The sequence below is a fragment of the Nesoenas mayeri genome (assembly GCF_963082525.1).
Source record: "Nesoenas mayeri genome assembly, chromosome: 10".
Classification (NCBI taxonomy): domain Eukaryota; kingdom Metazoa; phylum Chordata; class Aves; order Columbiformes; family Columbidae; genus Nesoenas; species Nesoenas mayeri.
The window spans coordinates 5,017,915-5,035,147 of record NC_137560.1 but is presented as its reverse complement, the minus strand read 5'-3'; the positions used below and the strand labels follow the sequence as shown (position 1 = coordinate 5,035,147).

Genomic DNA, 17,233 nt, shown 5'->3' with positions numbered 1-17,233 from the left:
CCATAAAATGAAACGAAACACCACAAAGAGCCCCCCCAAAGCCCAAAGAAGGGAAAACCAGATCCTGTTGTGTAGGGAAGAAAAGCACGCCCGGGTGCAGATCACTCAGTGTCACCATCCTGCCAAACTCGGGCTGTGCGGAGCGGCCCATTCTCTCTATCAGTATCACACAACGTAGGAGGCTGAAGAGGAAACAAAAGTTAAACCAAACCATTTAAAAATACAGTACCGTGACAGCTTTTATTTCGTTTTTATCAGTACTACATGCTTACTACCACTAGGAACACGTCTTTTTTTGTTTCTTTAAATCTATATTAAATGTTGACCTAAAGCTTGCTGTGCCTTGGCAATCTGGCTCAGGAGTTAACTGCATGGATTTTTATTTAAATAGATAAGCACTTGAGATTGAAAATAAGACAAATACAGGCGAACAGAAAAATTAAATTACAGATTCAGTTCATACAAATATCTCTTATTCTATGCACTAAATCCTGTTAATTAGTTGAGATCTTTTAAAAATTCTTAAAATACTTATGAAACATTATTTACAAATTATATAAATAAACCCTAGGTCACTTTTAAATTAACTCATACAACAAAAAAGTCACCTTTTTGTGCTGCGTGTACTAAAAATGTTCTTGTTTATTGATCACAACCCAGTTTGCAGTATAAAACATTTGTTCACTTACATCAGAATGGGATCAAATAGAAGGAAGGAAGGTATCGGCTTGGAAAGAAAACAAAACAGTATTATAAATGCTTAAAATCAATGAGGCTTCTTAATGTTCTTTTCTGCACAGTTTGCAGTCATTTGCAGAAGTCCCTTCTACAGTATTTGTCTTGGGAACAGGTCATCTCAAAATAGCAGAGACATAGTTTCAGCAAAGGGAAAATATTCAGTACATTGCTCACACATCACAAAGACCTTTTACCAGGAGGGAAAGGACAGAGAAGGGAATGTCAGTGGCCAGCACAAGCCTTTACAACATTTAACTTAAAAGGCAGCATTTATAGAACTAATCACAGACTATACACATCCTGCACTGAATAGCAATCGAAAGGACTGGAAAATATACATTTAGGAAAACAAGAGACCGATGGTTTTCCATTACCTTTGTTAAAATTAATGCTTTTCTTCTCGTCTTTTGTTTTAAAACCAGCATTGACACCACCGACAACTACAACTACCTTTTCCTTTAACATAATTATATGCCAGGTAACTACCGTACGTGAGAAATGTACAATAAAAGGAGAGAAACCACTGAATTTCCTATGCAGACACATGAAAATATAAAGCCATACAGATTCCAAAGTGCCATGAATACCGAATTCAAGTGATGGTTTACAGCATGTAGGAAAGAAACTAAGTGGAACTCGCTCTACGGGTTGCTGAGCCCTTCAGCTGTGTCTTCTGTTTCCCCTTTAGCTGCTTTGGTGAGAACTTCCATCCATTTCATCTGCAGTTCTTCATCTTCCGCACTGAAATACAGAGTTTGCTGGGACTGGCAAAGCTTAAAAACATGCTTCACTTCAAACTTCTCACCAGAACCTGGTAAACTGACTTCGTACCCAGGCAGAGGAACGGGACGTGGGCTCCGGCCATCCTAAAGAAGAAAGAACAAATGTAAAAAGCCGGCAACAAACGGGATCGGACGTGGGAGGACCGCGCGGGGAGGAAAGATTTCCTCGCAAGGGGATTGAAGAAGCGCCTGTTTCAAACGGTTTCAAAGTCATTTTGAAGAAATCAGATGTGGTTGGAGGTGCGCCACCCTGCACCTACAACACGGGCTCGGAGCAGGGAGCTGCACCCCGCTCTCCCCAGCCCCTGTGCCACCCCTCTTGTTGTCCCCCCCATGTTGTCCCCTGAGCCCACACAGCCAGCGCGGGGCCACACGTGCTGCAGCGCAGAGCACACATGCATTCGGCTTCTCCTTCAGTTCCGTGACACCGACTGCTTCACTTAAAACAATAAAAAGACAATGACTTGTTGGTGCTTTATCCTTCTTATTTAACAGATTCCCTTTCACAGTAAGAGAACGGCTCCAGCAGTGGCATGGCCGGGGATTTTCATGTCATTTCACACCACTTATGTGTGTTGTCTTTTACAAAAACCTCTTTGCAATTAAGTACAGGCAACCAGGTCCAGCTGAGAATAGTTCGGTGTAGTCCCTTTCAAACCTCGTGGGACATTTGTAAGATCGGTTTAAGGGAGGTAAATAAGCAGACCTGGACACTGAGGGACACAAAGCCAATTAGAAGGGAAGAGACTTTGAAATGAAAGAGAATTTCAGATTTTAAATCAATCAGTGAATCTTCTCAGAAGGTCTTGGGTAACTATAGTCCAAATGATGCCATTCAGAGCTGTCAAAGAAGTCAAAGCTCAGACTCTTGAGCATCCCCTAAAGGCCAGATTGATTCCCAGATGTAAGGAGCGATCCAGCTCCCCAGCAGGCACGTCTTGGCCATCAAGCAGCTCCTCTCCCGAGTGCTCAGGGACGGCACACTTTGGCAAGGCCGTGCCATGACCAAGCAACTCGTTTCAACTGATGCCAGCAAAGCATTTTCAAAAGTGGGTCCCCAAACTGAAGTCTAAACCACGCACGCATCAAGCATCTAGAAGAAGCCAGTGTCTCTTGTAGCAGCTACTTGTGTAGCAGCCCACTCAAGTTCAATGCCTCACACCAAAGTTACCAAGGCATCCCACAGAGAAGTGACAAAGTCATTCGTTTGTCACCCCATACTGAATGCAGATGACATGGTAAATCTGGAAAAAAATAAATGAAGTTTCGGAACTGCTCAAGTCAATGCAAACGCACACTTTAAATCAAGGGGCAAAAATTACACAGTCAAAAATGTGTCTACACATTTGATTATATCAACGCAAGTTTTCTGATTAATTAATCTACCACTTGTTATTGTTATGAAAAAATGCCAGAGTCCACCTGCTTGAAGACCAAGCGTCGTTCAAGGAGATTTACATCAACTTTGGGTCAAACACTGATTGTTTGAGTGCAAGTTGCGTTAAAAGCAGCGTACAACTTCTACATCCCAACACCACAACTGCATCTGCACCACAGAGAGCTCTTGCACGTGCAGAAGTTTAAACTGGCATGTACAGAGTAGCTCTAGGCCTGGATACGTGGCAATGCTAAAGCAAGCAAATATGGGACTGATGAGCACAAAACGCAAAAGAACACATGCAAGCTCAACCATGCCTGCTTTGCTGGTCTTGTTTTACAAAAATAGACACTAAGACTTGTCATATGTAAAACTGAAGGTTGCCCATGACAATGAAAAATGATTGTTTGTAGCCAAGAAGTGCAGCGTAAGAGCAAATTGATGTTTGAATTGTACCTGTTACACCTACCCACCACAAGCAGACACAGGTAAATTAGGCAGAGTGCCTTTGGTCTTGCTTCCTCCCTTCTCTTAATATGATGCCTTTGTCACTCTGTACCTGCCTGATCCAAAAGGAAGGGATTGAAATTATCTCTGAAGAGCTGCGCTGCTGACAGATACAGGTGAAGCACTCAGCCTGCACTCACACCGCATCCCAAACCAGATCTCTCTGCGGGACCCTGAGCATCTCTGGATCTGAGACATCCAGGAGCTGTTCTGAATTCGGGTCCTACACTGACCACGTAAGCAGGATTTACAGGCCTTACAGAGAGATGTCATATTCAGTTTTTCAAAGCCGACTGCATTTGGCTGGTTGATTATTTATTTTTTTTTTAATTTATTTCTGTATGCAACACACCAGGGTTTCACAATATCAGTCTTTCATCAGACCAAACTACCAAGTGCTGAGAAGAGCTTCCCTTTAGGGTTGATTTCAATCATTTCCTTGTGATAGCGAGTGATACACAAAAATCTACTGATTGCATAATACTGTTAGCAATCACAAGCATTGTGCACTCTAAGCGGCATAATACTAATGTATTATTTATCTAGGTAATTACAGCAGCATTCATTTATTGTTCTATTACAGCCATTACAACACCCAGGCTTTAAGACTTGGGAATGGAGAGCTCAGTTCCACCATACGGGCAGTTCCAGATCCCGTGCTCCTCCGCACAGACATCCCTCTCACACCGCACATCTCTGCAGCATAGAAGCTCTCTTACACAAATATACACAACAACAGCTACCCACTGATGGGCAACTATCATTTTCCCAGACTACTTTTGAGCATGCAAACAAAATCTGTGGTTTTGCACCCAAACTCCACCCTCTACCCATTTACTATCCAGTCCCAACCTTGCACAAACTGTTGGTAGACTCCTGTGACATGATGGTGTGCTGAGATGCAAAGCTCTGCAGGACCAAGCAAAAGGACAGGCAGAGTTTCACGCTGGGTCAATTAAAGCTTCACCTAAACAGGCTCAATAGACAACTGACAAAAATACTTCTCTAAAACCCAGAGCTCAACTTCAAAACTCAGCTACTCCCTTATTTTCTAGGAGTAGTAAATCACATTTACGTGACGAATAGAAGATTTTTCTTCAGAAATTGGAAAGCAAAATTTTCTCGTGGATCAAACCTGATTATTATTATGTGCACTAGCTATCATTATACTAGATGTACACTCCATATTTCTCCAAAATTCATTACTTTTCTGGTTAGCTGGGGCTCCTGAACTCTGCATTTCTCAACCACATGTAAGTCAGTGTCAGAGCTCTGGGGGTAGCTGCGTATTTTACAAGGCCAACAGGGGCAGAAGCTCCAGGAAGAGTCCTTGGAAATACAGAGAGATGTCTATAAAACTGCTGATCCTTAAGCTTGAGGTGGTCTTTGCTTGTAAGGAAGCTCTTCTAATTCCACTCAGATTAACATGACAAACAGCTGCACAAATTCTGTTTCAGTTTGAGGACAGATAAAACTGGCATGATTTCCATACCAAAATGTGCTGTGAATTTTATCCTCATGCATAAAGCCTTATGCAAGACTTAAACCGTGAACACTCAGGGGATTAATTCATTCTCATGGAACAAGGATCTGAAGCAAAAGAGCAGTTTTCTCGCTATATTAAAGGCCACAAGTCGTATTTCCATTTGCACTGGTATACCCTTCTTCCATGTGAGGGCCAGGGATGCAGAGAACAGAAGCTTCAAGGCTTTTACTGTATCAGAAGCTCCAGATTCAGTTTGGTTTACTCTGTCTTCCCAAGAGGCAACTATTCTTTCTGTTCCTTTGCAAAATAATCCCCCAAATTTCAAACTCCTACGGTCATGCTTCACTTGGTCTGTGTTTCAAGACCTTTAATACCACTGTTGGCGATATTATTCCCTAAAAGCACCTCTTTTTTTTTTTAGGCACTGAAATGCTTCTTTGCAGGCCTAAAGAGATTTGAGAGAGACATAGATGTGGTTGTACAAAACAAAACAACATCTGGGGAAATAACATCCGAGCACACGAGTAGCTTCATTCCAGACACTCGCCCAGCAGGAAAGAAGCTCTAGAAGCGATTTTTCTCAGAAGTCTTGTACACTGTGTGAACCAGGACTAACAAGAACGTTGGTTTAATATCAAGGAATGGGATTTGCTTCATAATTTTCTCCTTCAGTTGGATGCAAATTGAAGAAAGTATACATACGAGTGGGAGCAGCAGGGCCTTGAAGAAGCGACTCATTTTCGTTGTTTCAGCCTCAGCCTGCAGCTGGTTGCTCTTGATAGTAAATTCTGGCTCGGTTATTGAATGTGAGATAGATCAACCTTGCCCTGTGTGCTTTCCTGATGCTTTATTGGGAGATTTATCTCACACCTAAAATAGTGGAGGACACTAACCACTAAATTTAACTGTCATAAAATCGACAATCAGTGTCAAAGGCACCCTTTTCCCATAAAAAATAGGATCTTACTAATAATATCAACAGAGGCTCAAGATCAAATTTGGCGGGGCATGGAACAAAGTAATGTAGAATCTGAAGCACAGAAGCTCCTCCAGCTTCCAAGCCTGGCTTTGCGCAGCTCTCAGGAGGGGGCCTGAACAATCAAGCATCATTCTGCCGTGCACTAAACACAGCTGATTTATGGCCCATGGGTTATTACTTGTGCTGTCCTGAGATGACTGGTTCGGCACTAGGAGAAACTCTCTCTCTAGGTCATAAGAGGTGTTGCTTCCTCTCACCTCCTCATTCCAGTCATCTCTTAGATGTATAGATGAGGTTCTCAGGGACATGGTTTAGTGTCAAAGTTATGGTTGGACTCGATGATCTTAAGCGTCTCTTCCAACCAAAATGATTCTATGACATACGTTGCTCCTGGGTGAAGAAGGCCAAAGCATGTAGACCTCTCTCCCTCTCTTCCCACTCTCCTTCCCCAGGCTGCCCCGTGCGAGATGCTGCCTTGTTTGAACGGGATACAGAGCACGCCCTGGTCCAGGGCAACAGTTTTCCTACTAGTGAAAAAGTTTTACAGCGAATCCATCCTCCCTGCTTTGCTTTTTAAAGCTTTCTTCCTCTCCCCAGACCCTGGCTCCAGAGAGATGTAAAGATTGGGTTTGTTGCATGCATTTCAGTGCTTTGTCGGAGGCCGTTTGCTTTTCCAGCTGGTAATTTCAGTCCCGCGTCTCCTGCCGAGCCGGTTGGGAGGCCGGGGGCCTTCAAACATCACACACTTGTTCGAAACTAGAGCTGTTCTTGCTGACAAGCAGCAAAACGAACACACTTCCAAAGACGAGGCGTAGTTTTAGTCGAAGGTTTGCTACGGGGGAAGCTTGACGTTATAAGCTTTACTTTATAAAATCACGGGTAATATTGAGTTCCCAGACTGCTCCAAGCTACAGCCGTACAAACCGACGCTGGTACAAAGCAAACCCTACAATCACAGCAGGGTAATGGTGGACTGAATTCAGACCCATTTCTTCTTCCATCCCACCCAGGAGATAAAACAAAGCTGCATATAAACACATCAGATGCCAAATACAAAACTGGATAGGGGGAATCTCATTTCACGATTGTCATCCTTTATCTTCAGCACTAAGAAAGCATGACTGATATTTCTATTTCGGATGTTCTATCCTGGACATAAGTATTTCCATCACTTGGCTTTCATCACACACAACGCTAGTTAACTTCAACAGCACAATTTAAAAAATAAATGATCCTCACCACAGTAATTATTTCAAGTAAAGATAAAAATCCCATGATGCTGTGACAAGGAGCTGTACCACACACAGTCCATTTTTCATGCGGAAGAACATCCACATTTCCACAAATTCCTCGACCCTCTCAATCCAGAACTAGGTTTAAAAAAACCCGAAAAGCTTGAACCAGCAATTGCAATATTCAGACTGCTTTGCAGCCCTGGCCATTTTACAGGAAAGTGCTTTCCTTAATGACAGGGTAAGAAAACCTTGAATATACCTGTGTAAAACCTCTAAAAAAGCCAAAGCACAACCAAATGACCCCTGTTTTGTCCTTTTTCATTAAAAAACTGAAACGCTATGAGCCTAAACATTTGTTCACAGCCCTGTCAGCAGTAACTACAGATAACAAGGAAATCTGAAATCTCTGAGGTTTTGTGCTAGATTCAGAACACCAACTTCAGTTTCTGTTGTTGAAACCAAGCCAAATCCTTTGACCTATTTCTCAGCTTGATCTATTTAAACTTTTTGGTGTTTTTTTTGGTGTTAACCCTCATGAATGTCATTTTACCTGGCTGCTTCCTTGCAGATACAGAACAAGAGGTTCAGTCTTGGGGATGGTCACCCACATTTTGTACCAAGTCTTCCCCTTTTCAAGGAACTGGAGGTAGCTGCTGAAGAGGCTGTTTTCAGCTGCCAAGATGCTTTGCTTCTGCACAAAGAAGAAAAAAAGAGCCATATTCATTGACGCTTACATGGGCAAAATACTTAGAATTAAGTATAAAACATACTTAAGTTGTCCAGAGTAAAATAATACTGTACGGAAAACATTGGATAACCTGTAACTGAACAAAAGTTGAAGCATCATTATATACCCCCAAGAAATAGCACAATTCCATGTAACAGAAATGGATATTGAACCAGTGCTCCCAGTGTACATGAAGCTCAATTCCACTCCTGCCCAGTAAATTCACAATAGCAATTAAGATGATGCAGCTAGTTTCTTACTTAGCAAAATAGGCTGGAAGATGTTTTCAAATTAACGAAAAAGGTGTATTAGCAGACACTGCTGGTGCGTGGATGTGGAGACGTTAGACAAATCAGAGCACACTGGGGCAGAAAAGGGTTGAAAGAAATGTTTGTCTTTTGATAGAAAGCAAAGAAAAACAGAATCCCTGTTCAGATTAGACTTTGCACAGAAGCCTCCTGGGGATTTCTAGCAATAACATTTGTAAAGTGGGAATCTCCTCAGATGCTACTAAGCTTGTTAAGAAAGTAAATAGGAGGGAAAGAAGCAGATCAGCTCTGATCTTTCTTTTCTATATACCTTTCTTGCATTTTACCTGATCCTTTGAAGATTTGGCACAAGGCTAGAAGCCTGAAAATATGAGCGAAAAAAGACAGCTTTCTGCTCTAATTTGTTTTCTGGAGTAAGACCATAGGTCACATTTCACCGCTTTGCTCTTTGCCTTTTCAGATGAACCGAGCTCTCAGCTGCGCTGGGGTAGGTTCTCACTTCACTGGCCAACAGCTCCGCGGAAACAGCGCTAGAAAGTTTATCAGGAGATACCACAGTCTGTACTGAAACATATTACGTCCTGATCATCTGTAGGCATAGCTGTTGTGTATATCTGAAGTTCCGATGGTACCAAGCTCCTGATCCAGAATCTTCTCTGCAGACACAGCAGTTCAGGAGAGACAAAGTGCATTTGTAGCTGTGCCCCACTTTGTCTTCCTGAGATTCTGGCTGTGTCTGGGTACAAAAGTTGACAAAGCACCTGAGCAGCACTCAGCTTCACTCTGGCACACCGTGCTGGTGTGATTATACCTGTGTAGGTACATTTAGCAGGCTGGAAAGAAACCTGATGTATTGGAAAGCAGAGCAGGGTAGAGCCTAAGACTCCTTGAGGAAGCATTTATTCCAGGAGCTCCGGAGATGCGCGGGCAGGTTTATGTCTCTTGCTCAGAGTCCAGCTCTTTCCCATGTCACTTGGTTCTGAGGAGTATAACAAGGCTGGCAGCAGTCTGGTGGCTCTCAGGAGTGGCTTCCACAACAACATTTTTCAAGGTAAGGTGATTTTCAGTATAGGCTGCAACAATTCCCAGTGATGGCATAGGTCAGCACATCAGGGGAAGGATGATTTGTGATGACCTTCTCATTGTGTCAGTGGCTGTTGTGAGAATCTGATATACTCCCAGAAGATGTGCCCCTGTGAGTCCACTTTCAACGGAGATGAACGTCCTCTTTTACACCTGCAGTGATTTCTGGTTGTGTTTCACAGAATCCCAGAATGTCAGGGGTTGAAGGGCCCTGGAAAGCCCATCCAGTGCAATCCCCCCATGGAGCAGGAACACCCAGATGAGGTTACACAGGAAGGTGTCCAGGCGGGTTGGAATGTCTGCAGAGAAGGAGACTCCACAACCCCCCTGGGCAGCCTGGGCCAGGCTCTGCCACCCTCACCAGGAACAAGTTTCTTCTCATCTTTCAGTGGAACCTCTTGTGTTCCAGTTTGAACCCATTGCCCCTTGTCCTGTCACTGGTTGTCACCAGAAGAGCCTGGCTCCATCCTCCTGACACTCCCCCTTTCCATATTGATCCCCAGGAATGAGTCCCCCCTCAGTCTCCTCTTCTCCAAGCTAAAGAGACCCAGCTCCACTAAAATAAATACAAAACCTTTTCTTCAAGGTGGACTGCGAAAAGCGCAGCATGTAATGGTACTCACAGCTCTGCCCATCATCTAAAAAACCATTGGTAAGTGAAGGTTCAGTTGTTGTGGATGAGGATAAAACAAATCAGTTTGACAACATGTTCCTTGGTCTTGTTTAAAAAATAACGGTAGGTTGTGCCGTTATCCTGGTATACAGCTTGGTGACATCTGTAGCGCTTGTGAAGCGGCAGTTTGCACAGGATAATTTGCAGAAGTCAGGTCTTGGAGAAAAGAGTCTGCATTACAGCAGGTTCAAGAAAGTTTCAGTGAATCCTTACAGCCTTCCCAAAGGATGCCGTACTTTTGCATGATCAACCAAGAAAAAAACTGTTTCAATGATATTTTGCCAGGATGTGAAATAAGGAGTGCAAAAAGATCTTCTATACAAAGTTTAAAGTGAAAAAAACCAATTCTGATTTTGCCAAGCTTGGCCAATAGCTATTGTGCATAACTCAAGATTGGAAACGCACCATAATAAAAAGAAGCCAGAAGTTTGTCCTCTTTTTTTGTTACTTTGAAAGCTGAAGGTTGGCTGCAAAACCTGTGTGCTCCCCTGTATGATCAGCATCCTACAATGGACGCTCACCATTTACAAACAGCATTCAGGCTGCCATGCACATTCAAAGTGAATTACAAGCCAGAGCGTCAAATATCATGGTGAGGGCAAAAAAGATAATGAAACAATTTTATTTATTAAAAAAAAAGAAAAAAAAAGAAAAATAAAGGGACACCAAAGGTTTCTTATGAAATACCGTACCTCCGCAGCTGCTCTTCTCTTTTGTTCCCCGGCTGCTTCCACTCCAGCGCTGCACGGGCTTGCTGGTAACTGCAGAAAACACTCTTTACACACTCGATTGTGACGGCTGTTATCGGCAAGTGGTTTAAACTCGGAGCATTTTGCACAGATCACCTGTAACAGAAAGATGGTGCTTTATTAGTCATCATTAAAACATAACCCTTCTCCAAGGAAAGTGACTTGCAGAGCAGATGTTATTACAGTAAAATCCAGAAAAGTAATGTAAGTGTAAGATAGAGAGGCCGATACATTTTCTTTATTTACCTCCAATAAAAATTCACATTTTTGTGACCCCATGCTGTGCACTAAAAGAAAACATACGCCTTTTAGGAAACACTTGATGATTAACATCATGCAAGTCTGCTTCTCTTATAAGCCTTGATGAGTCCAAAAGAGTCTAGGTTGACAAAGGAAATAGGTCTATATAATGGTCTAGGAAGGACTGATTTTCAGAGTAAATGTGCCTGATGCTTCCTCATCACTTAGGCAGTTCATCCTGAAAGAACTAAGGAATCCAAAAATCACTGCCCATTTCAAGAACATAGCCCAATATATTATCCATTAAAAACTGTTTGTCTGATGTCAGATTAACAACTTTTGACTCCTTTCCTCTGTGCCACGAAACCCGTGCCTGTGAGGAGTGATGGAGCTGCAGCTCTGGGACCTGTTTGCACACTAAAAATCCAACACCCACTTGGAATTTACTGTACAACACCACACTACAAATGCCCTTCAGGTGCAAGTACATGTTGTTATATGCTTCACTGTGAGATGTTAATTACTATATGAAGGTAACTGCCTTAATTCACCAAGTGTTAAGTGAAGTTATATAAACAAAAGCAAGCTAGCATCTTTAGAAACACAATAGTCTTTCCTTGAGACGAATTAACTTCTTTGATTTGAATGTTATTGCCACATCACAAAACATCACATAACCAACAGCTGTTTAACAATAAATCATTAAGAATATAATCTTTGTTATCTCTCTGTCCATGGGAGAAAGCTTTTATTTCATTTCTTTAGTAATACTGAGCTTTGCAATGGAACATTTTAAACCTCCAGAAATCTATTTCATGATTTTAGTAATTATTAATAAAAACAAACCTGGAAGGATGAAAATCCCAAATCCAGTGCAAAAGTGTGATTTTATTTTAATTGCAGCGACTGAAGTTCCTTTAAACATCCTAAACATTTAGGCCTCTCTTCAGCTGAAAATTTATCTTCACTTCAAATGAATAATGGTATTTAAATAAGACTATTCTGTACTAGTTACATTAGGAACATAAGCCAAGGAAGGCAGGTTTCAAGTCATATTGCAGAAATCAATCTCATCTTGGCTGCGGTTGTGATTTTCAGAAAAAAACCTGAGAATTAAGCTGTTAGTAAATGGCACTGGGGAAGGGCGGCTGAGAGCCTTCAATAACCTGCCCTGAATCTCTAGGACTGGTTTCTTTTGACTTCTTAAGCAGGAGGAATCCACTTTGGCACAAGCAAGTTTTGACGACTCTACTTTAGGGAAAGAAGATCTCATCCATCTTTAATATGGTACATTCAGCTGTTTATCCTGGAATTGCTGGTGTGTGCAGTACGGCCGTCAGAAGGCCATTCTGTCTCTGCAAACAAAATAGAGCAGACAACCCTCTCCCCAGACACACGCACATCCCCAAGGAAGGCACCACTTTTCTTTTTATCCACCGAGGTGCTGTATTTGCCTTTAAAACAGCACAGACTAGGCCCATTGCACCAGAGTTTCGCCCTTTATTCCTGTGATAACTGCAGGGAATAAAGCAAGTGGAAAGATCTGCTCTGTCACTGACCTGCTGCGAAGCAGAACACCTTTCAGTTCCTGCACTGAGAAAATTAACAATTGTCTCCAACGGTCTCTGCAGAAGAAACTACAAAGCTCAGCGTGTCCTGATACTTACTGCCCCGCACTGCTTACAGTGGTGCCGCCTTTTAGTGATGGAGTTGAAGCTTTCGCTGCAGCTCTTGCAAGCCTGTTTCTCCTTGTCTCGCTTGGATTTGGAAGATTTCCTACAGGAATCACTCTGAAATGAAGAGCACAATTATGTGATTAAGAGGAAAAAAAAATATATAAAAGAGATCACCAAACAATTCATGGTGTTCTCCTACTGACAAAGATCCTCTTTGGGTTTCACACCATTTTAGAAAAGAATGCCCGTCAGCTCTGCCCACGGCCTCCGGCTGGATGGCTGTTTCTGCTGTGGCATTATGTGATCGCACATTGCTCGAGCCAGTTCTTCAAGTCCCCCCTGCCTACTTGTGCCCTGACGGTCACCGAGCGACCTCATGTCCCAGGCTGGTGAGGAGGAACCGGCAATGCGGGTTCTCAAGAACTTTCCTTCCAGCACTTGCCTTTTCCTCCCTGCTGCAACGTGACTCGGTGAAGGTAAAAGCTGTTGACTTTGTGAGTGTGTTGTAAACTCTTCTGTTTTTTTTTGAGGGTGGAGATACGAAGGTTTTGGGAAAAATGGCTGGAATGAAGATGTGAATGGTGCTGGCAGCGGATTTTTGCACCACCCCATTTCAAACGCTCAATGTAGGAGTTTCCGGAGGTTCCTTCCCAGCCCAGGAGGAAACACTGAGCCCCTTGGGAAGGCATGGACACCAACATCAAGCACCTGCTGCCAGTTGCTCTTGGCAGAAGACGCTTTCTATCAGCTGCCCAGGTAGCCAAGCAAGTTCACCCCCTTACGCTAAGCACCTAAGCTGGTGCATGAGGTCACTCAGTATAATTAAACACAGTTGTACAATTTTCTGATAGACTGAAGAGCTTTAACACAACCACGTGCGGTTCATAAACATACAGCTTCCCATGGAACTTCAAGCAGGCCCCCTGTTTTGTTTTCTCTTTGAAATACATAAAGACTGTTCCCCCTCCCCAGCCGGGACGGCTCTGTGAAGGGATCAGCAGCTTCCTGGGGGTGCGCCCAGGGCACCCCCAGCCAGGCGCCATCTGCGCGGAGGTCCCAGCCCCAAGGAGGTGGCTGTACCGTGGTCCTGTGGCACAGCTCTTGCATGACAAGAGGCTGGGTAACTCTCTTCGTTTTTGTTTGCTTGACACAATCAGTTAACAAACCAGTGGGAGAAGAAACACTTCCTCTACACTGAAAGAGCAGAAGTATCTTACATTCTGTCTGAAAGTCAACCAGGTGAAGATAGGGGTCACTGGAGGTTACACACATTCTGGACTCCTTGACACCCTCATTCCCTTTAAACCACCCACGTCACAACTTAAGTCCCCCTGAGAGAGAAGAACTGGCTCAAATTCCCCCTTCTTCAAAGCCTTTATTTAACACAAGGCTGTGGGCATATGGGGTGGGAGGCAGCAGCAATTACAGCTCCCCAGGAGCACCAGGCAGGTGGCATCAGCCCTGTGGAAATTCTGCCAATTGCCCTGCGGCCTCACCTTAGTGCCAACTAACCTGCAGAAGTCACCAGTACAGATTTTCAGGCCAATTAAAAACCAAACCAAACAACCAACAAACAACAAATCCCCACCAAATTTTCCAAGCTGACACGGCTCCCCCATCCCGCCGTCTCCACAAGTCCCTGCTGTGCAGGGAAGCACATTGTTTTCAGCAGAGCTATTGAAACCACCCGGGCTTGTCATGGCATTACACAACAAAACCACAACTAATTACTTCTAATTGGATTGGCCCTTTTCATTTTTATTATCTTTTCTATAGCTGCAATAGTAACATTTCAAACTTGTACACAAGCACAGAGGATGTTTTGCAACTCAGCTTGGTGAAGCACAGTCACACGGGTTTGTTCATGCAGGAAAATCACTGCACCATATACGTACACCCCAACTGCTCGGCTAAACAGAACGCCCGCAAACCCAGGTCCTCGCCCACACAAAAGTGGAGTGCAGGATTTCACTTTTCTTGTGAAGAACCAGATGTAACCAGTATGCCATGGAATTACACCACCCGAATGAATCGCTGGCAAAAACATCCCTTTCAGACTCTATTAGGCCCCTCCACGTAACGCACATAATTAAGGCGATTTGAAAAGCTCTTACCGAGCAATCTACAGAGTAGCTTTTTTATTTGTAACATATATATTGGCTAAAGTCAGGCGTTTCTCATTCTGATTTTGATGCTAATGCTATTTAATTTTTTAGAAGAGTAATTTTCCTTCCACTAGCTAGGGATGGGTTCCCCTGAAGTTGTTAGATCAGAGCATTTCCTCACTGGTCAAATCTTATTCTTCCTCTTCTTAGTAGTTAAAATTTGTATATAGCATAATGAGCCTTTTGATTCTTATGTTAAATACAATTTCACTAGAGCTACTGGCACTGCAAGAGCGTAAATGAAGGTGCCATTTAGCTTTGTGAACTGTGCCTGGAAGATCATCTTCACAAATGCTAAACAAAAGCAGGTTTTGGCTTTCAATTGATACCTACACGTGCCTGCACAGGAAAAATGCTGAAGTTCCTTTACCATGACTTGAATGGACTTGCTTCATGTAGAAATTGCTTAATTTGATTTGTACTTCAATAGGGATATCCATCATGACCCATGTAACACAGAGAGACTCAAGCTGGATGGATCCTCTAACGGGTCTCATATTTGACTTACTCCTCAATGTGAAACAGTTGGGACAGTGTTCACTTTCAGCAACACATGACCCATCTATTTGACAAAGGAAAAAAAGCAGAAGGGGTATTATATTGGACAAGATTTGTTATGACAGTTATGCATGAGCTTTTATTTTAGACCATTTAACTTGTGGTATAGCGTACAACAAACATTTAATACTAACTTCACTAATAAAAACAGGCCCTGTAGAAAGAGGTCTTTAAGTGTTTGATGAATACCAGCAATGTTTCATAATATTTCTCAACATTATGGGAATACGGTGAGAACACGACTATCTGAAACACTGCTATTGCAGCTGTAGAAAAGATGATAAAACTGAAAATGTATTTTCTTTATGACTTGGAAAATTTCAATGAGCAATTACAGAAGAAAGGCTTATTCAATATTATGTTATTTAACTGCTGACATTGAGAAGGAATTAAGAAGCCCTTTGCTTTCCATCCCTGTGAAAACGATGAGACCTCGCCGCGCGGGCAGCCCCCTGATCCCAGCCCAACGGCTCAGGACGGTGACCTTGCCATGTACTTTTAACTGCACGCCAGCTGAACAGAGCGGGTTTTGGAGAAAACAAGGACATGCATGATAATTCACAAACCTTGTTCATCAAAGACAAATTTAACAGTCACTTTGCAACCGTGCCCTTTATTATACAAGGAACATTATTTACTGTTGATGCATGTTAAGAGGGAAGCTAATACAGAGCTGCTCTAGCTTCAACTGGAATACCTTGATACTAATGCACTGGAATAATTGTTGTATTTCTCATCTTTCTTGGTGTGCCCAGCTCTGTTTTGAAGCCGCTGAACCTGATGGGTAGCAATTGAGCCTCAGTGCTGTACGTGCAATATATACATGGTCTGATGAGACTCTTACATGGGCAGACACACAAGCAACAAAGGGCATTCAAATAATTTTCTTCTTATTATGCTTAAGCAGCTTCATGTTTTCCATTTACAAATTACACACTTGGACATACCTGCAATGGGGAAGAACATCAGCAGGTGCTACTGGAAATGCTGATTATACGTGAGAAATTGATTTAAATTGTATAGTATATTTTGTATTTCATAATGCAGCTGAATTGTTTAGTTTGTTTCTCTATACGCCAATGTCATACATGCAAGATTACATGTAAGACAATCTTCCACTGGCTTGTATTTTCCTCGTGCATGACAATGGTTGAGCACAAACAGTGTGAGTAACGCTGTGCGGCACCCAGCAATGCAGCGCAGCACACAGTAACGCTGTGCAGCACCCAGCAATGCAGCACAGCACGCAGTGGCGCTGTGCAGCACCCAGCAATGCAGTGCAGCACCCAGCAATGCAGGGCAGCATACAGTGATGCTGTGCAGCACCCAGCAATGCAGTGCAGCACCCAGCAATGCAGCGCAGCACACAGTGATGCTGTGCAGCACCCAGCAATGCAGTGCAGCACCCAGTGATGCTGTGCAGTACCCAGCAATGCAGTGCAGCACACAGTGACGCTGTGCAGCACCCAGCGACGCAGCGCAGCACACAGCAATGTAATGCAGCGCAGCCCACAGTGATGCTGTGCAGCCCACAGTGATGCAGCGCAGCCCACAGCAATGCAGTGCAGCCCACAGTGATGCTGTGCAGCACACAGCAATGCAGCGCAGCCCACAGCAATGCAGTGCAGCCCACAGTGATGCAGCGCAGCCCACAGCGATGCAGCGCAGCCCACAGCGATGCAGCGCAGCCCACAGCGATGCTGTGCAGCACACAACAATGCAGCGCAGCCCACAGCAATGCAGTGCAGCCCATAGCGATGCAGAGCAGCCCAGTGATGCAGTGCAGCCCACAGCAATATAGCACAGCCCACAGTGATGCTGTGCAGCACACAACAATGCAGTGCAGCACACAACAATGCAGTGCAGCCCACAGCAATGCAGTGCAGCCCACAGTGACGCTGTGCAGCACACAGCAATGCAGCGCAGCCCACAGCAATGCAGCACAGCCCACAGTGATGCTATGCAGCACACAGCAATGCAGCATAGCC

General features: G+C 43.6%; 1 protein-coding gene across 1 annotated transcript in view; it reads right to left on the bottom strand.

The window, feature by feature from the left end:
* Positions 1-1,174: 1,174 nt before the first annotated feature.
* The window catches only part of FGD3 (FYVE, RhoGEF and PH domain containing 3), a gene marked incomplete at its 5' end in the record, with an annotated part of 103,941 nt that continues 87,882 nt past the window's right edge, over positions 1,175-17,233 (bottom strand). The window contains 4 exons of the mRNA XM_080350424.1: positions 1,175-1,604; positions 7,656-7,796; positions 10,550-10,702; positions 12,514-12,636. Of these exons, the coding sequence (XP_080206550.1) occupies positions 1,380-1,604; positions 7,656-7,796; positions 10,550-10,702; positions 12,514-12,636 (642 nt within the window). The 3' untranslated portion in view covers positions 1,175-1,379. The remainder of the gene's footprint in view (positions 1,605-7,655; positions 7,797-10,549; positions 10,703-12,513; positions 12,637-17,233) is intronic.